The sequence below is a fragment of the Sprattus sprattus genome (genome assembly GCF_963457725.1).
Source record: "Sprattus sprattus genome assembly, chromosome: 13".
Taxonomy (NCBI): Eukaryota; Metazoa; Chordata; class Actinopteri; order Clupeiformes; family Clupeidae; genus Sprattus; species Sprattus sprattus.
In genome coordinates, this window is record NC_137911.1 from 5,992,501 (window position 1) to 6,015,526 (window position 23,026).

A 23,026-nucleotide genomic window follows, 5' to 3' on the forward strand; every position below is an offset into this window, starting at 1 on the left:
AAAATAGACAAGACAAATAAACATGTGGAGGAAGGGGCTGCTTAAATGCCGCAGTGATGAGTGGTTGTTGAGCCGCTTTCGGTTTCACTCCTGTCAGTGAAACACCGGGGTGATGTCGCTGTAAATGCGTGGCCATGCTCGATGTGTTTCCACTGTTGTATGGCTTTCTTGTGCCACAGTCAGTGGCGGTTCTAGACCATTTTTACTAGGGGGGCCAAGGAGGGGCCAGGGTTTAACCAGGGGGGCACATAAAAAACCCGCAACAAATGATATTTAAAGATTATAAACTTATATTACTTTAAAAACATATAAACATGTATAACTTAACATTATAAGAATAAGTGCAAGAGAGGTAGGGCCATACAAAATGAACAACAAGTCTTTTACAGTCATTTAACCCACCATGGGCAATGCTGAAATCACTGTTACAGATAGTACAGTGTGCAAGACTGTAATTGTGGTTTACTTTTATAAGACAGGGGTACGTACACATTTGTATAGTCTGTTGTAAAATGTCTTAAATTTTCTTTTGGGGGGGCACTCTCCCTGTGCCCTGTTCCTAGATACACTGAACTGATTAATTTCATTATTGATTAATTCGGTCGGGAGAAGAGATAAAAGCCCGCCCACACTGAAAATGAATTTGTTGACTTACCGAAACAGGTAAATCAGGATGCTCCTGAGGCACACACGCACACTGCCTCACACACGCACAGTCTCTAGGTCCCTCTCCCTCTCTGTCGTGAGCGCGCTACACAGATGCTAACGCAGTTTGGATCACGTCTGTCTCGTGTGCGCGGTCTGGCTCGCTCGCTCTAGATTCCGGGAGATTTTAAGTAATTTGCGGGCATCAAGGAGTCGTTATCAATATGCGGGAGACTCCAACTTCAGGGAGACTTAGGATGTCTGTGTATTCACATAACATCTGGGAAAGTCAACAGGCATAGGATATTTCCATCTTATGGTTCTTGAAAAAAATCTTCTCTGCCTTCATGTGGCAGAAAAATCACCAGCTCAGCCGGTAGACAGTTGTATATCATCACTATGGTTACCACTACAGGCACAGGCAGACTACCAGCTTAAGTTTAAAACCCAGCGATCCATTAATGATAGGGAGCGAGCTAAACATTTAAATCGTAGCTCCTCTCTCCAACAAGCACCACACATGGCAAACTACAGTGCGCTGTTTTAATTTACCCGTGTGGAACGTTGCGTCGCATTAGTACCGCTTTTGGCGCTTGGTGTAAAATCATAATAAATTCATATTTTGTTTTATTTAGTCAGCATGGTCATTTATTTTTTCATAAATCAATCCGCGGATCATGCGTGTGCCGAACCGAAATAGATGATCCGAACGGATCACGGATCAATGATGATCCGTTGCACCCCTACCTTCTATCATCAAAATGTATTTAAAGTGGTTACAGAAACTAGTTACTAGTTGAATGTGTTGTTAGTGATCACAACAACACATTCCATCTTCTACCAGTTCTGGGTTCAAATAAGAACTCATGTCATTGTTATACGGAGAGAATCCTCGACCCTCGCATGACATTGGCATGCTGTCCTTGGGATCACCCTGGGGGATGATTGACAGATAGGTGTCAGCCTGTGATGCAATTGACTCATTATTTGTCATTACTCAAGATGTTCAAACCGGCACCTCCTGTCACCCCACTCCAGAGTAGTGCCTGAAGATGCATGGGACTTTTCCAGTCACATCCTCTGTGTGTGTGTGTGTGTGTGTGTGTGTGTGTGTGTGTGTGTGTGTGTGTGTGTGTGTGTGCATAGATTGGGAATTGTAAGGTGAAGTGGAATATATGAGTGCATGGATTTTAATTGATTTCTGTCAGTAGATGTGAGTGAGAATGGTGTTACTTTATTTTGTCGAATTATCATTATTAATTGTATTATCGGGTGCTTTTGAGCAGTGCATAACTTCCTGCATTGCTTTGGAGAATGTCCTTGGTATTCATCTACCCACTATGCTATGCATGGAAGAGGCTGTGTTGTGTTGGGTCATCCTGAGCCTGTGTGTTGTGGCAATAGGCAGGATGGTCTTTTGGAAACAGAAGTGAGACTGGCTTGGCCTGCTTCTGGCTGTGAGGGCTGGAGCCGTGCTCACCTGCTCCCCTCCTCTCCCCTCCCCAAGAGTCTGAGCCCAGAGGGGGTGGACCGAGGGGAGGGTGGGGTGGGTTGATGGCTGAGTGGGTGTCATGTGATGTTTTTGGGGAAGGGGGAGTCAGAAGTGATTTAGGTAAGTGGCTACTGGAAAGAGTCACATAATCCCTCAACCCAGTGCCCTGAACACAGAAGAAACTAGCCTGGTCTCCCTGATAGACTTTAAGATGTCTATGGCTTGAGCTGGTCAGTTACTACAGGTGTGTAGTGACTGTCCAGTTGCTGTCCATATTCCTCAGAGAAATGCCCCTGGTACCAAACATGAGCCTATAGAGCCGTGGTGATTTATGTGTTTTACTATGCCCCAGATTCCTTCATCATGTGCTCATCGCTCCTCATGACTTTATGCCCCCCCCCCCCCCCCCCCTCCCCCACCTGTTCATCGTAAATTAACTGTACTAGGCTACGTACCATGGCTCATGCAAGAGTCCAGAACACTTTCAAGTGTGTGTGTGTGTGCGCATGTCATCTGTCTTCAGAGAATGTTTATAAAAGGGGCAGCCTCAAAATTCTCATGTACTCATCATGAACAAACAGGGCTTTGATATTGTATATTGTAGTGTGTGTGTGTGTGTGTGTGTGTGTGTGTGTGTGTGTGTGTGTGTGTGTGTGTGTGTGGACTGACTGCACTAGCACAGGTTTAGTGTTTAGCTGGGTAAATAGAGGCTATTGTGCCTCTGGTGTATTGTCAGGGCGCTTGATAAGTGTTTAGCATACTGCATCAGGCAGGGGCTCTTTCTTCCCTGCGCGGCCCAACACAGGGGCTTTGTGTGGGCAGCGGGACGAGCACTTAAACGCCAGCCCTCTGGAAAACCATGGCACTGCAGATGGAAAGTTGAGCTCTTCTCATCAGAAAATGTTCCCCTATCCGTTACTCTCTCCCTCTCCTTCTCCCTTTCCCTCTCCCTCTCCCTTTCTCTTTCTCTTTCTCTGTTTCCTTCTCTCTCCCTTTCCTCTCCATCCGCTTCATATGTTAGTGCAACCTATCTTGCTGCACGTACAGTCCTGCCCTCTGCCTCACTCACTCGTTATATCCCCCATTTCCCTGAGGAGCTGAGTTGTGTGGGTTGGAATAAGTTGCGGTGAGATTAGCGCTCGAGCCTCAAACAGAGGGAGAGACGGAGGGAGAGAGGAGAAGAAAAGATGAGTGCTGGTGTGAGCGGAAGTGGGGAATTAACAGCTGAGGCAGAGCCACCACCTGGCTTTGCAGGTTTTCTTCCATATAAACACTCTCACTGCGAAAGAAAGAAAGAAAGAGCGAGAGAGAGAGAGAGGAAGGGAGGGAGAGATGGAGAAACAAGGATCAAGTATGAAAGGAAGGATGAGTTCCGTGGCTTGCATTTGTGAACTGGGTCTTCCATGAAACCAGCTCCACTCCAAAATGGACATGCAAGTCGTCCCACATGGCTGTTCATATGGGGCTCTGAAGCCGTCTCAGAGGCTCACCTTTGCCACTCAGGGGGAAAGCAGCTGTTGGAGCACAGGGACCTCATCATGTCAGATATGTCTGAGCACAGGGACCTCATCATGTCAGATGTGTCTGAGGCTCTGAGCACAGGGACCTCATCATGTCAGATGGGTTGGAGCACAGGTTGAGGCCTCTCTGCCTCTGCACCATCTTCCAGAGCCCCTTGTCCCAGGAGCGAAGGCATTGCCCAGGCCCAGCACATCTGTTTTTTGGTGTGCCTGTCCTGTAATCTTGGCAAAATCACCATGGGGTTGTGGTCGTGTTGCATTCGTTGTTAGGTAGGTGGCCTTGTTCTCAGTTAGAGTTGAAAGATTTCCAAGATGACTGTTACAAAACCATAACGTAACGAAATGGTAACATAACATAAAGAAGCCAAAGAGAACTGGTGACGGTGAAAGTAAACATATTTATTAACAAACCAGGAGTTAACGGAAGGAGAAGGTGGTGATGAAAATAATTAATAACAAAAGAGAAAACAAACACTCACACTGTCTGCTGGAAATAAAAAGGAGATCTAAGCTGCTCGCGTTAAACAAAAGGACATAGAAATGTGGTGAGTCTTCCGGGTAAACTTCCTCCTACTCTAATCTCGGACTAGTCTTAAAGCGTGCCCAAAAGCCCACCACCAAACACCACCAACGCACATAAATCAAAAGGTTAACTCTGCGTCCAAACGAAACTCTAATAACGATGTTTAACAATGCTAAAGCAGGGCACCAGTGGAGCGCCGTGCAGCAGGCCCAAAGAAAACCGGAAGCGTAGAAGGGGTGTGGCTGGACGAACGGGGGAGAGCCGAAGAGCCAGAGAGCCGGAAAGACAGCCATGAAACGCGCAAGGGGCGTCTTTTATAGGCCAAGGCCCGCCCACAAATGCGTCCCAATCGGACACCAGGTCACCTGTAGAGGGGGACAGATAGAAACAAGCGCACAGACGGGCACAATACGGCTCCCCACGTAACAATGACCATGAAAGATCAGGAGATCCCAGGCATCTGGAGGAGCTGCTGGTCTGCCCCCCTCCTCCCTCCTCCCTCCTCCCTCCTCCTCCCTCCTCCCACCTCCTCCCCAGTCTTCCCCAAGGTCCTCCCTCTCCTCCTCCCTGTCCAGGGGGCCAGAGGTCTGGGGTTCATCATGGAGGCAGCCGCTTGATAAGGCACATTCCTGGGAGTAGCTCCTCTGAGCTCTGTTTGCGTTTCCTCTTCCTTGCAGTCGTGAGCTCATCGGCGGGCGGGCTGTGCCGCGGCGCTGCTGCGCGGGGTTTCCTGCTTTCCATGAAGGTCCACACAGGCGTTTCCCAGCAGGCCTCGTAACTGGGAGATAGCGAGCAGCGGGTGACTGTTGCCCTCAGAGCACGCGGAGATACACAGAGGGGAGTGGACAGGACGTGGGGTGACAAGGTGACAGAAGCTATATCAACAAGCACAGAGCCACACTCGAGAGGGGTGGGGGGAGGGGGGGGTGGGGTGGGTGGGGGGGTGGGGTGGGTGGGGGGGTGGTCTCATCTGAGGAAGGAGTGAAGGGGGAGAGAAGAAGAGAGCGGCTGCCTCTTTTTGTGGCTGCTGAAGCGAAGCATAATAATGATCCAAGGAAATAACGGGGAATGAGACGTTCTGCCTCAGTGCGCACGATTATTCACACCCCGTGCCCCCACTTCACAACACATGAATGAGAAGAATGCATGTGCTCTTCACTTTGTGTGTCTGTGTGTCTGTGTGTGCGTACGCGTCTGTGTGTGTGTGTGTGTGTGTGTGTTTGTGAATGAGCTTCCATTTCCCCACGTGTGTATATTTCTGTTGAGGCGCTGATGAGGTCAGTCTATTAGAATAACCCATGTTTGTATAGTACCGGGGGGTGGGTGGGAGTCGTTGGCTTTGTGTGTGTGTGTTTGTATGTGTGCGTGTCTGTGTGCGTGTCTGAGTGTGTGTGTGTGTGTGTGTGTGTGTGACTGTGTGTGTGTGACTGTGTGTGTGTGTGTGTGTGTGTGTCTGCATGTGTTTGTGAGAAGGGCGGTGAGCTGAGGACTTCCTCTCTTGCTCACACATGTGCACAATGGTCACCAGCCTCTTGGGTTGACCTCTGGCCCCAGCAAGGGGTGGAGAAGGCGGGCAGAAAGAGTCCCTAGCTGACCCTTTGACCCAGCCACTGGTTAGGGTCAGGAAAGACGGTCCCAATGACCCGTGCCTGCCCTGACCTTAACCCCTGTCTGTCTGCCTCTGTCTCTCTTTGTCTGTCTGCCTTTGTCTGGCTCTCTCTTATTCAAGAGAGCTTTAGCCACATTTACTGCATTCCTACTTTTACAAAGTAAGCTATAAAAAAACGAATTATATAACAACTTTTCAAACACTTTTCATTCCTTTCAGACACTTCTGTCTTTCTTTCACTTGCTCTCTCTCTTCCTCTCATCATTTCTCTGTCAGTGCTCATTTGTTGTCTCGTGCTGATCAGACGTCTCCCTCTCTCTCTCTCTCTCTCTCTCTCCCCCTCTCTTGTAGTACCTGGGTCATGTGGAGGTGGAGGAGTCCAGAGGAATGCACATCTGTGAGGACGCGGTGAAAAGGCTGAAGACGGTAGGTGCCCCAGACAGCCGATAGACCTCTCTTCTCTTCTCTCCTCTGCCTCCTTTTCTTCTTTTCCTCCGTTTCTTCTGCACTCTCTCCCCCATAATCTTCCTGTTTCTGTTTCTCCCTCGACTGCCATGGACGTGAGCTGTCCACCTCATCCCACCCTTCCTTTATTTCCCACGTTCCTCCCTTTCTCCCCCCCTTCTGTCTCTTGTAGTGTGTAGTAGTCTGCCCCTCTCTAACCCCCTCAGGTCCCGTCTAGCGCCTGCGTGTCGCCCTGCCACACAACTCTTTTCCGTCACATCCTGTGACCACCTGAGACGCCTCGTCCGTTTCTGCATCCGCATCCCCCGTATGTTTCACCTCCCTTCCTGCCACTTCCGTGGCGATAGCACAGCGGGACATTTCCTGGCTCCTGGTCCGGCATAGAGACATTCCTGGGAGTGGAGAGGAGCTGTATTCTCTACACCCCCCCCCCCCCCCCTCCTCACACCCCTGGCCCTTATCGGTCTGAGCAACCCGTCCTGCCAGTGGCCCCAGCACAACACCCAGACTGAGGTGTTCCCTTATCAGAGCCTGGATGTTGACCCCCCCAGCACACAAGCAGAGAGAGCAAAGAGACAGAGACAGAGATGGAGGGGAGGGAAAGCAGAGGCAGAATCTAGAAACAGAAAGGGGTAGAGAGAATATGGAGGGACACACTGGAGGAGGAGGAGAAAAGGAAAGGGGATAGATGGCAGAGGAGAAGGACGGATGACTTGTTTGGCTGCATGCAGCTGGCAGCAGTTCCTCTTTAATGGCATTAGGAGCGGAAAACTCGTTGACCAAAGGGTCCCTTTCAGAAAAGCAGTCTCCTAAGAGCACATGCTTAATGGAGGACGTGGCCCCGAGCCCAAAGCCCCCTCTCCGTCGCTCTCTCTCTCTCTCTTTCATTCACTCTCTCTCTCCTTCCCTCCCCTCTCCTGTTCTCCCTGTCTTTGTCTCGTCAGGAAGCTGTCAGAGGTGATTGTGTGTATACCTCGAGTAGCTCGAGCAGAGATCCAGTGGTGTGTCTCCTCCTCTCCTCTCCTCTCCTCTCCTCTGTTCTCTCTTCTCCTCTCTTCTCTTCTCCTCTCCTCTGTTCTCTCTTCTCCTCTCCTCTCCTCTCCTCTCCTCTGTTCTCTCTTCTCCTCTCTTCTCTTCTCCTATCTTCTCTCTTCTCTCTTCTCTTCTCTTCTCTTCAGTGAATGTGCCAGGGTTCCTGTATTCTTCCGTCTGTGGCCTGTGGTGTTGTCCATTGATCATTAGCTCGACCCTAATGGTTTGATCTTTTAACTGCCTAGCTTTCACAATCAGAGTTTAAAGACCAGAGTTATGTCAAGCACATTCACTACAGGTACACACACACACACACACACACACACACACACACACACACACACACACACACACACACACACACACAATAAATGTATTCAACATATTTTGATACTTAATCTCTTACACACAGTGCTTTACAAACACAATAAATAAATAACATTGCCTGCTCAGTCTACAAGTGACCTTCACACACACTGGCACACACACACACAGAGGCCGGTCAGCTCTCACATGGCTAACTTACGCTCATCAGCTTCCAGTACCCTGAGGAAACTCTAGCAGTGTAATTAAGTTAGGCTTTCAGTAACACAGAGCACAAGATGGAACAGGACCAGACACAGGGGTGAATGGATCTACGTCCTACTCTCTGTGTGCGTGTTTGTGTTTGTGTGTGTGTGTGCGTGTTTGTGTGTGTGTGTGTGTGTGTGTGTGTGACTGACCTTGTGTACTATAATGAGATTTCCTCTTTTTGGAGCCCAGCCCTGAGCTCTCAGGACTAACGTGTGTGTCTGTGTGTCTCTGTGTCTCTGTGTCTCTGTGTCTCTGTGTCTCTGTGTGTCTGTGTCTCTGTGTGTCTCTGTGTCTCTGTGTGTCTGTGTCTCTGTGTCTCTGTGTCTCTGTGTGTCTGTGTGTCTGTGTCTCTGTGTGTCTGTGTCTCTGTGTGTCTCTGTGTCTCTGTGTGTCTGTGTGTCTGTGTGTCTGTGTCTCTGTGTCTCTGTGTCTCTGTGTCTCTCTGTCTCTGTGTCTCTGTGTGTCTCTGTGTCTCTGTGTCTCTGTGTGTCTGTGTGTCTGTGTGTCTGTGTCTCTGTGTCTCTGTGTCTCTGTGTGTCTGTGTGTCTGTGTGTCTGTGTGTCTGTGTGTCTGTGTGTCTCTGTGTCTCTGTGTCTCTGTGTGTCTGTGTCTCTGTGTCTCTCTGTGTCTCTGTGTCTCTGTGTCTCTGTGTCTCTGTGTCTCTGTGTCTCTGTGTCTCTGTGTGTCTGTGTGTCTGTGTCTCTGTGTCTCTGTGTGTCTCTGTGTCTCTGTGTGTCTGTGTGTCTGTGTGTCTGTGTCTCTGTGTCTCTGTGTCTCTGTGTCTCTGTGTGTCTGTGTGTCTGTGTGTATGTGTGTCTCTCTGTGTCTCTGTGTCTCTGTGTGTCTGTGTGTCTGTGTGTCTGTGTCTCTGTGTCTCTGTGTCTCTGTGTCTCTGTGTGTCTGTGTGTCTGTGTGTCTGTGTGTCTGTGTCTCTCTGTGTCTCTGTGTCTCTGTGTCTCTGTGTCTCTGTGTCTCTGTGTCTCTGTGTCTCTGTGTGTCTGTGTCTCTCTGTGTCTCTGTGTCTCTGTGTGTCTGTGTGTCTGTGTGTCTGTGTCTCTGTGTCTCTGTGTCTCTGTGTCTCTGTGTCTCTGTGTGTCTGTGTGTCTGTGTGTCTGTGTGTCTGTGTCTCTCTGTGTCTCTGTGTCTCTGTGTCTCTGTGTGTCTGTGTCTCTGTGTGTCTGTGTGTCTGTGGGGGTCTGTGTGATGGCATCCGCGGTCCTTCCCACCGTAGCAGTGAGAGCATGTGCCGCTATGTCAGTCAGCTTGGTGCTCGGGGAGTGAGCTGGAGGACACGCTCCACTCTCTGCAGGCATGCTGTACTTGAGCCTGTGAATGGTGCCAGACGTGGCGGGGCTTAGTGTGTACAAACAAACCCTGCTGGCGGAGTGCAGGCACAGCACATGCACTCACTGCTGCCATTGTGTGCACACACAGAGCCACGGACACACAGACACACCAACAGACTGTTGAAGCCATCTGACCACATGTTGTAGTTTGTGTGGGCATTAACAGGCTCACTGTAAATGACACATCAGATCCCCTCTTCTGTCTACCGCACTGCCAGCAGTGTGCGCGTCAGTGTGAACGTGCGTGCTTGCTTGCTTGCTTGCTTGCTCTCTTGCGTGCGTTCGTGCGTGCGTTTGTGCGTGTGAGTGTGTGAGCACGAGTGTGTGTGCACTCATGAGAACATTTGTATGGTAGGGCGACAGTGTCCCCTGGCTCGGTTGGACCGGTGACTCAGGCTTCAGCGGACTGCTCCCACCCCCCCCTGTGCCCACTTCCCATTGTAGTAGCACTTCCTGGCGCAGGAGCCCTTCCTGTAGCCTGGCCGCTGTCCACAGAAGGCTGTGCTGTTTTAGAAAGCAAGTGTGATTGTGCACTGCTTGTGCAGTGACATGACGCATTGAATCCTGTTGGGGGGGAAAAGACGGGTCCACAGGCGTCCATGGCTGTCTCTCCTTCAATCATATTTTCTTTCCACCCCTTTCTTCTTGCTCCTAGGGCTCTTCCTATGGATTCTCTCCTGGCTTTTATGATTCCCTTTTTTCCTCCCTCCCTCTCTCCTCCCAGTAGCGGCTCCTACGCATCACAACAGTGTTTGTATTGCATTGTGTATTGCCCTGTGTTGTGTGTTTTTTTTGTATGTATTGTTTTCTTTTAAAGCAGGTTGTGTTCAAAATGCCCCTCCAAAGACTTCCTCATGCGCCCCCAACACACACCCTTCCTCTCCCACTCCTTGTAGAATCCTTGCAGATTAACTTACTTCTTGGTGTGTGTGTGTGTGATTGACGGCGTGTGTGTGTGCGTGTGCGTGTGCGTGTGCGTGTGTGTGTGTGTGTGTGTGTGTGTGTGTGTGTGTGTGTGTGTGTGTGTGTGTGTGTGTGCGTGTGAATGTGAATGTTAATGATCACACTAACTCCCATCTCCCACATGGCTATGAGTGTGCACGGCAGCACTGTTTTGGTCTGGTCCAATTGAAGAGGGCCAGAGCCCGATGGGCAGGAAGTGATCAGAACTGCTCGGATCACGCCAGAGGTTTCCTTATCGATATAATTGATAACGCTATTGGTTCACCTTCCAGTTGTCCTGTCTGATGATGCAGAGTGAGCACCTGTCTCTGTTCATCTCTCCACATCTGTACACCAGACTGACCTCAGATCAGCAGCAGTAGCTGTGCTGGTCTGTAATGCCTGTCCTCTGTGGTTCATCTGGTCTTATCTGTCTGTCCAGACACGCTGCTGGAGCAGATCCTGGCCATACGATGCATGTATTCTCTCTTGGGCCCTCTGATAGGCTCAACATTCAAACCCTCTCAAAGCTGTGTGTGTTTCCTCAGCCATAGTATCTCACCCATACCACTGCAGGGGAATCGGCAGGTTCCGGAAGGCTGAATGAAAACGCTGGAAGCTAGATCGGATTAACTGCTGGTCTGTGGTCAGTTTTTGCTGTGAGCTGCACGTCCAGCCTTAGCAATTGAGTTTTAAAATCATGCCCACAAATCAGCAGTTACAGGCTACGTAGAGAGAAAAAACGAACAAAGGTTCACTCTCATAGTCTTGCCTCAGAGCACCATTTGTAGTCTCCTGTGGCAGCAGTTTGAGCTGTGGATAAATGGCCTACAGATAGCAGACGTGCACCTCTATAGGAGTAACACCCTCAATAACAGGCATAACCGCAATAAACACAATAATACCACACTAGATCTGATCATGTGTGAGGCATTAATCTATTAATCCTATTAATCCACAATCAACCCCCTCACCTAGGAGTCAGAGCGGTGTGATCACCACCCATCACCTCTCATCTCACCCCCACCCATCTCTTCTCTCTCACCCCTAACCCTCACTCATCATCTGCCCTCCCTCCCACACACACACACACACACACACACACACACACACACACACACAGTAATACCCGGACACCTCCACCCATGTCGTGTTGTAGCGTCCATCGGTAACATTCTGCCTTGTTCCCCTCCTCCTCCCATCCCTCCACATCCCCATACCAATCCTCCCCTCCAGGACAGAAAGTTCTTCAAGGGCTTCTTTACAAAAGTAAGTTTTGTGTGTTAGTGTCAGAGTGTGAGTGTGTGTGAGGGTGTGTGTGTGTGTGTGTGTGTGTGTTTTTTTTCCTTTTCATAATACTTCACCCTTGAGTCAAGATGAGGGGGCATGAGTATTTGTGTGGACATCATCTTCTTGCCCCTTCTGCACACGTTAGGGTGGTGATGCATGCCTGCCTGTGTGTAGTCTGGAGGGGATGGGGGGGGTCACACTGTGTTTGTTCTGTGTGTGTGTGTGTGTGTGTGTGTGTGTGTGTGTGTGTGTGTGTGTAGGGTGAGAGAGAGGTGTCATCCCTCCTTGACAAGAGGAGAAAGCATGACAATGGTGTTGGGAGGGCTGACTCCTGTGTGTGCTTGCGTGTGTGTGTCTGTGTGTCTGTGTGTTTGTCTGTGTGTGTGCGTGTGTGTGTGTGTGTGTGTGTGTGTGTGTGTGTGTGTGTGTGTGTGTTCTCTCTCTTATCAGCAGGCCACTCTGGCAGTGTTGAAGTGACTTCTGGTTCTTTCTTTCCATCTTTCTCTTTTGGGTCACAAATCACACTCTTCCCTTTCCTCCTCACATTCACACTGTATCACCTAATGTTTGATCTCTGTTTTCCCCTTTGTTTTCAGGTGTGTAGAGAGTGAATTTGTGTTTCTTTGAGTGAGTGTGTGTAGGTTTCACACTCCATGGTTTCGGGAAGAGGCGTGTGCGTGTGCGTGTGCGTGTGCGTGTGCGTGTGCGTGTGTGTGTGTTTGTGTGCGTATGTTTGAGTGTGTCTTTGTGTAAGATTTCAGCGTACTGAGGAGATCTGTCTCTTCTGGGGGTTCTGTGGGGATCCTCTCTGACAGGAATGCTTGTGTTTGTCCCTGACAGGCCGGGAAGAAAGCAGTGAGAGCGGTGCTCTGGGTGTCAGCTGATGGGTTACGGGTGGTAGATGATAAGACAAAGGTATGTACATCCAGTCTGACTACTTTAGTGTCAGATGGTGGTTAGCCACTTTAAACAAAAAGATTCAAACTAGGTAAGTATCAACTGATCCAGTAACTATGAAAGTAGAGGAACCAGAGCTACCTGTTTTGAGAATGTGCACCATCTGGTGGTGGAAACTCATATGGTGGTGCAGATGTTAAATTATGTGGTGAAGGCCAGTTGTGTTGTTGCTTTTGTGCTAGTGGCACTTGAAATATCTGTATAAGTGCTTCTAACTCAGCATAGGCCATGAAGCCACATGTTGGTTGTGTGATTTGTTGTGTTGGTTGGTTGTGTGATAATCTTCATGTGCTATCTTTTCCATCTCTGTAGGACCTGCTGCTGGACCAGACAATAGAGAAAGTGTCCTTCTGTGCGCCGGACCGGAACTTCGAGCGGGCGTTCTCCTACATCTGCCGAGATGGCACCACGCGGCGCTGGATCTGCCACTGCTTCATGGCCATCAAGGACTCTGTGAGTTAACCCCCCCCCCCCCCCCCCATGCCCGACCCCCCCCTGCGGTTCAGCTCCAGGCCAAGGCTCAATCGGAGCCTGTGTGTGTCCTCTGACTCCCAGCCCCTGACCCCACACCTCTCCTCTGAGGCTTATATTGGGGAGGCTGGTTCCCTCTGCTCACCTCCCTCCTCCTCCTCCTCCTTCCCCTGTGTGTGCTGTGTGCTGTGGCAGCACATCAGATGCTGTTTGGCTGCTGCTTCACTGTCTGTCACCTTGGGCCAGATCTGGGCCCGACAGCTATTTCTGTTTATTTTGATTTCCATTCTTTTGATGTGTGTGTGTGTGTGTGTGTGTGTGTGTGTGTGTGTGTGTGTGTGTGAGACAGGGAGAGCGCCTGAGTCATGCTGTGGGATGTGCGTTCGCTGCATGCCTGGAACGCAAACAGAAGCGAGAAAAAGAGTGTGGCGTCACGGCAACCTTCGACGCTAATCGAACTACTTTCACCAGAGAAGGCTCTTTCCGTGTAACCACGGCAACTGAGGCAGCTGAGCGGGAGGAGGTCATGAGGCAGCTACAGGATGCCAAAAAAGGTTTGTGGGTGTGTGAGAGAGAGAGAGAGTGTGTGTGTGTCTGTGTGTATGTGAGAGTGTCTGTCTTTGTTTGTGTGTTTGTATGTGTGTGTGTGTCTGTGTGAGAGTGTGTGCAGGCAGCTGGCATCTTTCTTGTTCAGAGCTTATTGAAATTCTGACTTAATCGACAGATTAGTTTCTTAGAACTATTTTTGTTATTTTCATATCTTATCCATGACACTGTTTTCCCTCTTCATCATAACAACAATAACATTTACATTAAGGTTTTATTGACACTGACATCTGCCCACAATGCACTTCAGGGAACACAGACTCCTATCTCCACGCCACCTGGTACTGCCAACCTGTTCACTCATTTTGGACAACCGTTATTGAAACACTATCCACCATCCTGGAATGCAGAGTCCCAATGTCTCCGACACTTTGCCTTCTAGGAGAGACCTCAGAAATCCCTCTCCTATCACAACATAAAATCCCAGTACTCGTCTCTCTAGCTATCGCTTAGAAAATAGTCTTTCAGAACTGGTTATCCAAAACATCCTGCCATCTCAAACACTGGTCCAATCTCTTATCAGAACACATATCAACAGAAGAAATTCATGCTAGGAAAAATAACAATATATGTGCCTTTAAAGACATCTGGAACCCTTTTAAAACCTTTCTACATATTTAGCTGTAGCATAAACCACGTACATCCCCTACATCCCCTTCTCCCTCCCCCTTCTTAACACTCCTCTCTTTCCCCCTTTTTCCCATCCCTTTGGGCTATCATATGCATAATCACAGACACACACACACACACACACACACACACACATATACAACCTCAATTACACCTCTTCTCTTTCTCTTTACTCTCCCTTTCAATCTCCATTGATGCAGGCACATCTCATCCCCCTTCATTCACACAGATCTCCCCATCAACTTCTTCTCTTCCCCTGTTGACTCTTGTATACAAAAATCCCACCGCAACTGGAAAATGTCCTGTGTATTTGTCTGCTTGCCTGTCTGTTGGTCTGTCCACTTGTCTGTCTTTTGTTGTGTCTTTTGGTCTGTCTGTCTGTTTTAAAAAAAAAAAAAATAATAATTTATTTTCTTTTATCACACTGTACTAGGGTGGGTGTTGTCTGAACGGCTTCAATTGTTTGTAACTACACTGGAATACAAATCAAAATATTTAAAAATAAATAAATAAATAAATAACAACAATAACATTCCATATAGTTACAGTATGAAGTTATATGATTTGTATGATTACATTTGAATCAAACCTGTGATGCAGTCGTTTTGTAGCTTTCACCAATCCAATTCCTCCAATCCACCCCTTAACACAGCAGAGTCGGACAGCAAGGTTTCCACAACGAAGGCACCCTCGTCCAATCAAGTTGGTGGGCCCTCTTCCCCCTCCTCCTGCTCCTCCTCCTCCTCCCCTCCGCTGCCAGGGGGCCCTCTGGCGTCCCAGGACTCCGTGTCCTCCATCCATGTCATCCCTCGCCGCCACGCCCCAGTAGAAGCTCTGGCTCGGCAGGGCTCCTTCCGTGGCTTCCCTGGTCTGGGCCAGAACACTTCGCCCTTCAAGAGGCAGCTCTCGCTGCGCATGAACGAGCTCCCCTCCACCATGCAGCGCAAGTCGGACTTCCCCATGAAGAACACAGGTGAGTGAGGACCAGCACATGCTCCTGAGGATGCTGCTGCCTCCCTGGTTCAACACCCCTGTCTGCTATAGGAAGGCTCTGATGAGAAATGATAAACCTCATCACATTGTCCTGTGCAAGTAGTAAAGATCCAGGGGGTGCAGCATTTAACCCTCACATTCACAGACTATGCTTCTTTTTGTTTTACACCAGGCCCATTTAGTTTGAAACTCAGGGGTGTTTACCCCTTTGCTAGCATGTTCATTTACGTCTGTTTATATGTCCTTATAGATCTCTGGGCATCCAACACAACTCAAACGACCCAAAACACTAGAAGGGGTTTATTGCTAGGAAACTCTGCCATCTTATTCCTTGGTTAGCCAACATTAGCAATGAAATGATAATCATCCCTGTACCAAAGTTTATGTTTTTCTTCGGAAAAGAAATATGACTGAGAGTGCACGTTAGTGCATGGAATATTTAAGATATCTGACAGCAGCACATGTTCAGCTAGGATAATGCATTTGATCAAATGTGCTTCAGGTGTTGGGTTGAATATAGAAGGTGGTTGTCTGCCTAAATGATGCCATTTCCATCACCAAAAATAGTCTGAAATGTACAGTGGGGAAAATAAGTATTTGAACCCCTGCCGACTTCGCAAGTTTGGCCACTTGCAAAGAAATGTGTGATCTAGAATTTTAATGGTAGGTGTATTTTAACAGTGAGAAACAGAATATCAACAAAAAAATCCAGAAAACTGCATTTTATAAGATTTATGACTTTAGTATTTGAACCCCCAAGCAAACAGCAAGAATTCTGGCTCCCAATGGCCAGTTATGTGCCCAAAAAGCACACAGATTAGTCCTCATTAGGTCTAACAAGGTATAATTGATCTCAACTGGTGACCTGTATAAAAGAAACCTGTCCAAAGAATCATACTTCACACCTTCAACCTCACCACCATGGGCAAGACCAAAGAGCTGTCCAAGGACGTCAGAGATAAGATTGTAGACCTGCAGAAGGCTGGAATGGGCTACAAAACCACCGGCAAGCAGCTTGGTGAGAAGCAGATAACTATTGGTGCGATTATTCATAAATGGAAGCAACACCAAACAACTGTCACCCGCTCTAGGTCTGGGGCTCCATGCAAGATATCCCCTCGTGCGGAATCAGTGATCATTTAAAGGGGCAGAATAACCCCAGAACTACACAGGGGGAGCTTGTGAATGATCTCAAGGCAGGTGGGACCAGACTCACCAAGAAAACCATTGGCAACACACCACGCCGTAATTTTTTGAAGTACTGCAGATCTCGCAAGGTCCCCCTGCTCAAGGAAGCGCATGTACAGGGCCATCTGAAGTTTACCATTGCACACTTGAATGATTCTAGGGAGGATTGGGAGACAGAATGTGGTCAGATGATACCAAAATCAAGCTCTTTGGCATCAACTCGACTTGCCGTGTTTGACAGGGGGGGAATGCTGAATATGACCCCAAGAGTACATCATACCCACCATCAAGCATGGAGGTGGAAACATTATGCTTTGGGGCTGTTTCTCTGCCAAGGGTACAGGACGACTCCACCGCATCAAGGGGACTATGGATGGGGCCATGTAACGTGGAATATTGGGCTTGAACTTCATTCCCTCATTCCCTCCCATTGAAAACACAACCTTAAAGATTTGGAGAGGATCTGGAAAGAGGAGTGGACCAAAATCCCTCCTGAGATGTTTGTAAACCTGGTGACCAACTACAAGAAACGTCTGACGTCTGTGCTTGCCAATAAGGGTTATTCCACCAAGTACTAAGTCATTTTTGTCAGTCAGTTTTGGGGGTTCAAATACTTATTTTTTGCATCAAATGCAAATAAAGTCATAAATGTTATAAAATGCATTTTTCTGGATTTTTTTGGTTGATATTCTGTTTCTCACTGTTAATATCCACCTACCATTACAATTATAGATCACACATTTCTTTGAAAGTGGCCAAACTTGTGAAATCTCAAGGGGTTCAAATACTTATTTTCCCCACTGTAGATGCTAGCAATCCTTCCCCCATATCAATTGCTGCCTGTAGTAACTGAGTGTGTTCCAGTCTTTTTGTCTCTCTGGTCCTGTGTAGTTCTTGACCTCTGTCTCTGAGTGTCTGTCTCTGTCTCTGTGTCTCTCTCCTCTCCCCCCTGCTGTGTAGTTCCTGAGGTGGAGGGCGAGGGAGACAGCATCAGCTCCCTGTGCACTCAGATCACCTCCGCCTTCAGTGGGCCCCCTGAGGACCCGTTCAGCTCGGCCCCCATGCCCAAACCAGCCTCGTCGCCCCAGTCTCCTGCTGCTCCAGGTAACAGCCCAGCGCACAGGGCCAGAGCTCTGTGTGTGTGTGTGTGTGTGTGTGTGTGTGTGTGTGTGTGTGTGTGTGTGTGTGTGTGTGTGTGTGTGTGTGTGTGTGTGTGTGTGTGTGTGTGTGTGTGTGTGTGGAGGCCAAGCCTCTCTGTGGCACTTGGGAGTCGTACTAAGCTGCTAATATGTACAATTCTCTACTGCTCATTGTTTTTTTGAAGCCATGCTAGCACTAATTCAGAATGATTCTCTCTTTCAAACTTTCTCTCTATGCACTTGCCTTCTCTTGTGTGCACTAACTTGTTACTTTTTTATTATAAATGCATTTTGTTTTTCTTGCTCCCCCTCTTTTCTTACTCTTGACCCCCCTCCCTCCCTTGTCCATGTTGAATGGCTGTAGTGAATGGCTCAGCTCCTGCCTTCCCCCCTCCTCCTCCCCCCCATCCTGCTCCTGCTCCTCCTCCTGTTGTAACGGTTAATCCCCCAGCTCTGCCTCCTCCTCCACTGCCTGCACGTGACACTAACCCCTGGGCCAAAGCTCCTCCTGCTGCCCACACAGGTCCAGCTCATGCAGGTAAGAGCTGCCAAGGAGCCAGAGCCCAGACCACCATAATAGCATCATTTGTAGACCTGCAATGATAATGTCCTTTTGAAGGAGCAGTGGAACCTTAAATAGCAGTGCTTCATTCTTTTTTGCATGTTAATTCTGTGCATGAGAAGGTACAATGTAATTGTGTCATTCAGAGCTTTAAAAAATGCTCCTGTCCAGAAACGTAACCTTACACACACATCCTTTGTCACAATGTGGATGGTCTCTAGTCTAACAGATTGCCGTTTGACCTCTGACATAACCTCTATTATTGACAGTATACAACAGAAGTGAGTACACCCCTGTCAATATGTCAATTCAAACTTGTATCACCTCACTGTGATTGCATTACTTATACGTTGAACAGAATGGTATTTTCTTTTATAAAAAATGAGTTTAGATTTACTTTACTGAACAGGCCGCACAGTAGGAACTCAAGGCAATGCAACAAAAGTCAGGACACCTTTTATTACTGAGATTTAAGTATTTTCCCGTATGTCCACCATTATCTTTGCTGGTGGCCTCAATCCTACTTGGCATGGCAGTACAATGGAGGCATGGATGTTCTGCCAGATGCCATTCTTTAGACAATTGTTTTCAGCTGCTCTTTACTGGATAGGTTGTGTTGCTCTACTGTTGTTTTCAAAATACCCCGAAGGTATATTGGAATATATACAGGAATATTCCTGTTTTGCCAAGCTTCTTGAGACTGGGAGTCACCTTTTAGCCAGTATTTTGATGTATCCACAGGCATTCATGGTGCCATCTATAAATGTCATCTCCCCAACACCTTTGTGCAGCAACCTAACATCAGACTCCCAACTCCCTGCTTCACTTTCAGAACTATGCATTCACTGTTGTAGTTCATGCTTAATATGCTGGATCCCACCTGAACAGAATAAATGTATCTTTGTCTCACATGACCAAAGAATGTGCTCCCAATATTCATCAGCTTCTTCTTATGTTATTCAGCAAAGTTTAATCTTCCAATTTTGCGTCGAAGAACAAGGAAGTTCTTTTTTTTTCTTTTCTTGGATGCCATCCATAAAGGTTCTCCATTGATAACCTATGCCAAGTCTGAAAGACTTGCCCATCTGGTTGTGCCAGTCCATGTCCATGACGTCATTTTATGAGGTTGTCATGAGGTCAGCCACTGCTGCTGTGATTAGCGGTGCTCTGGCTCGTTCTATACCTCCTGATCACTGCTGCAACTGTGTTTCCACTGATTCTCAGTTGGTCACCTGGATCATTTTTTCCATCATCAAGTCTCACAATCAGATTTGTTTTATTCCTTTGGCAATTATTTTCCATGGGGAGTCATGATGAAGACATCTGACACAACCCTTGCCAAAATTGAGAAAGTTCTGGTGTTCAGCGGTCTTTAGAGAAAAGCCACCCAACAACATTCATGCAAGTTAGGCTAATTTTAAATCCTAGGTGTGCTCATTTTTATTTGGCAACTTGTGTGTCATTGATCACAGGTGTTATCACTTTTGTTGCATTGAGTTTCGAGGTCTGTATTTTCAATAGTATTTGTTTTTGCAATTATTGAGAAGTAAAACCATTTTTTATCATTTGACATTGAAGCGATATTTCACAGGGGTGTACTTACTTCTGTTCCAGTATTGTGTATTTTTCAGAATTTTTGGTGTAGCAACATTTGGCGTTTTGTCATAGGTTAGACAGCCTGTTTTAGGGTGTTCACAAGGTCGAGACTTGAATTTATTCAGTTTAATACAATATTTTGTGAGGGTGAACTACATACTATACTTTCTAAGGTATTTATGCATTCATTTGTTTGTCACAAAGTTTGCTTTGAGAAACAAAGTGACACATTTGGACTCCATACTTAAATAGACACATTTCAACACCATCCGTCGTAAGTAAACACTTTAGCAAAAGAAATTAGCATGTCTGCCAGCCAGTTTATTTTTGGCTGCACATTGTCTGGTGGAAGCTGAAAAACAGTTCTTTTCAGTTTTACTCTCTTTAGCCTGGGCTCCCATGATGGCATGTTTTGTAATTGTGTGAGTTGTGTGCTGTTTGTCCTGCAGGAGAAGGTTGGACCAGCCCTGCTGCTGCTGCTGTTGGCTCCCTACCTACCAGCACTCTCACGCCCCCACCAGGCCCCGCTGCCTCCCACAGACGCACTCCCTCCGAAGCCGACCGCTGGCTGGAGGAAGTGTCCAGGTCTGTGCGCACCTCACAGTCCTCCACACCCCCTGCCCAGCCATTCCCAGCAGTGCCCATGTCTGTCCCCATGGTTCCTGCTGCCCCCATGGTTCCTGCTGTCCCTAAGGCCTTTATTCCCCCTATGCCCCCTCAAGCGGTTCCCATCCTGCCACCACGCCAGCCTGCCTTCCACCCCCAGCCCTCAGCACCTTCCTACCCGCTGGCCAACGGCCTTCCCTACGGCCAGCTCAGTGTGCCTGTCGTTGGCATTACCCCCTCCCAGATGGTGGCCAATGTTTTCGGCTCTGCCACCCAGCCTCAGCAGCCTGCCCCAGCGCCTTTCCTGCCCCCAGTACCCCAACAGTGCCCCCCTCTCCCACAGTTTGACCCCCATGGCCCCTTTGGCAAGCCTCCAATGCCCATCATTGCCCAGGCTAACGTCAGCCTTCAGCCACCCAACGGCAATGCCGCCTTCAACGGCACCGACAACTGGGCCGGCCCCGCCGCCTCTGCAGGCTCGGTGCCCCCCCCACAGGCCGATGCCTTTGAGGCCCAGTGGGCGGCACTGGAGACCCGCTCTCACCAGCGCACCACGCCCTCCCCCACCAACCCCTTCTCCAGTGAGCTGCACAAGACCTTCGAGATCCAGCTCTGAGAGGGGATCAGATGAGAATGTGATGCTGGGGTCAGGGGGCCATCGGAGAGGGGAAGCGGAGATGACGAGGGTGTACAGACAGACGATCATGGTAGCATGAGGTGGGCAGTGTGAGGACTAGAGAGAGAGAGCTCCTTTCAATCCTCCAAGGTCTTTGAGGCTCCCTCGTCAGCCATTCATCTCCATCAGCCCTACAGCTCTCTCTGTCCATCTCTCTCTCACACTGTCTGTGGAGGACTTGAGCAGATGCCGAATGCAAGTGGAGGGCAGCCTGCACTGCAGCTATATAGGGCAAGTCTGGTCTGAGGACTCAAGACAGTTGTTCTGTCTTTGAAAGACAAGGACACCTTTCAGACACGTCCCCTTTCAATCACACTACAAAGCGAGGGATAGGGGACAGCTATGAGTGTGACTCAACTTCCCCTCTGCATGCGTCGCCCCCGAAAGCTGGGAGTTTCAACGACTCCCTCCCGTCTGAAGGACTGTAGCACTGAGGAACTAAGCTTCCAGATTTTGAAGGAGTTTTCATAAAACTCTATGATCAGAAGAATACATGAGAAGAATGCCAAAACCTTTATTTTTATGCATTTTAGTATATTTTAAATAGCTTTGGAATCTAACAGAAAGAGTTGTAAAGTAATCTTGCCAAAGGTGCAGGGCTAGCTACAATGAAAATGATCTTGTGTGTGTATACAGATAATGAACATATATTATATATATATATATATATAAATATATATACTTGGATAGAACTATATTAACAGACACTCTCTCAGCTCATGTCATTGTTGATTTTGGTTGTGGAAGAGAGACTGAGTGAAGGGATGGCTGTTTTTAGGTGATTTAAATTTTTTTTGGTCTTACTGTTGTCGCTGAGGTTCTGTGATTTTGGATTCCCCTCTTACTGTAAATAGTGAAATCATTGCAACTACAATCAATGTGGACCCAGCGGTGGGAGGGGATGGGGGGCTCTGGGTCACCTCAGCACTGGAGTCCTGCATTAGCAGACCACCCAGGTCACCCCGTCTACTCTCAGCTCTCTCTCTTTCTGTCTCTCTCTCTCTCTGTCTATCTTCTCTGTCTCTCCTCTCTGTATCTCTCTCTCTCTCTTTGTCTCAGAATCTCTCACATACACCCTCTCCATCTGTCTCTATCTGTCTGTGGTCAATATCTCCTGTTTTCTCACTTATTTGTGATATTTAGGTATAGTACTTGTCAGTTCTTAAGTTTTACCTCCTGTTTTTCTCACGTGGTAACTTAAAGTTGTCGTTTCTTTTTATATTGATTTTAACACTATTGACAGTTTGCATCTCTACTGCTTACTTTTTAATGGTTTTGTTTTTCATTTTTATTTGCACAAAAGCACTATCATGATTAATAAGTCGACCACACACTGGTGAAGCAGCAATATGTTTGGCATCAACTGGTTCTAATGCTGGCAGAGGGGAATGGCATTCAGGTGGGCATGGTGGTTGGCCAAAGGGCAGTATAGGTTAAGCTGTTTGCAGTTGAGATGAAGATACCGTTGTCTGTCCATTTGGGCTCAGGTTCCTATCTCTGATTTTGTTTTTATCAAACCTGTGAGTATGATGTATGTTTTTAGTTTTTTTTCCATGATTTCTTTTTTCTTTCATTATTTTATTCCACTTCTCTACAGAACAGTTGAATCTAAAAAGATTGAATAAAATCATGGTGGTAGAGGAAAGCATTTGTCTGTGTATTCAGTGGTGCAGGTGTGCATATGTGAGTGAAAGCATCACAATTACCGGTAAATTGTAAGGCAACTGGTTATGAACAAATATACAACAGTATATACCAAAAAAAAAGTTTTAATTATGATTGGACAAGAGACATTCTATGAGCAGGGATACCCCATGGACATAGGAGGACCAATCCAGGTCCACCAGTGAATATGGGATACTGTAGCACAACCCCCTCTGACTCTTCATCGCTGGTGATCACTCCCAAGTTCGTTATACTTTACCCAGAGCCATGTAGAGAAGTCCCAAACGGCCGACTTTACGTCAGCATTGGCCGAGCAAAATTTAAGTTTATTTAGCTTAGGTTTAATAGATGTCGTGTTCCAGCGTTTTCAGACCTTAAAATGCCATTTTTTATAAAAAATGGTAATTATGTCAATATAAAGAGTACAGTCATACAATTTCCTCAGCATAGTCATCCTAAAACATATCCTGTAGACCCCATCCCAAACACCTTTCTCCCAT

The 23,026-nt window shown here is 47.8% G+C and overlaps 1 protein-coding gene across 6 annotated transcripts in view; it reads left to right on the forward strand.

Annotated features, from left to right (window-relative positions):
- Positions 1 to 22,439, forward strand: part of numb (NUMB endocytic adaptor protein) — a 49,542-nt gene extending 27,103 nt beyond the window's left edge. For 3 of the 6 annotated variants that reach the window (XM_080850685.1, XM_080850684.1, XM_080850686.1), the window contains 8 exons: positions 6,141 to 6,215; positions 11,384 to 11,416; positions 12,278 to 12,352; positions 12,707 to 12,847; positions 13,215 to 13,419; positions 14,754 to 15,074; positions 17,243 to 17,386; positions 20,029 to 22,439. In XM_080850685.1, the coding sequence (XP_080706811.1) occupies positions 6,141 to 6,215; positions 11,384 to 11,416; positions 12,278 to 12,352; positions 12,707 to 12,847; positions 13,215 to 13,419; positions 14,754 to 15,074; positions 17,243 to 17,386; positions 20,029 to 20,801 (1,767 nt within the window). In that variant the 3' untranslated portion in view covers positions 20,802 to 22,439. The remainder of the gene's footprint in view (positions 1 to 6,140; positions 6,216 to 11,383; positions 11,417 to 12,277; positions 12,353 to 12,706; positions 12,848 to 13,214; positions 13,420 to 14,753; positions 15,075 to 17,242; positions 17,387 to 20,028) is intronic. The other 3 variants (XM_080850687.1, XM_080850688.1, XM_080850689.1) reach the window with 3 other exon arrangements.
- The last annotated feature ends 587 nt before the right edge of the window (positions 22,440 to 23,026 follow it).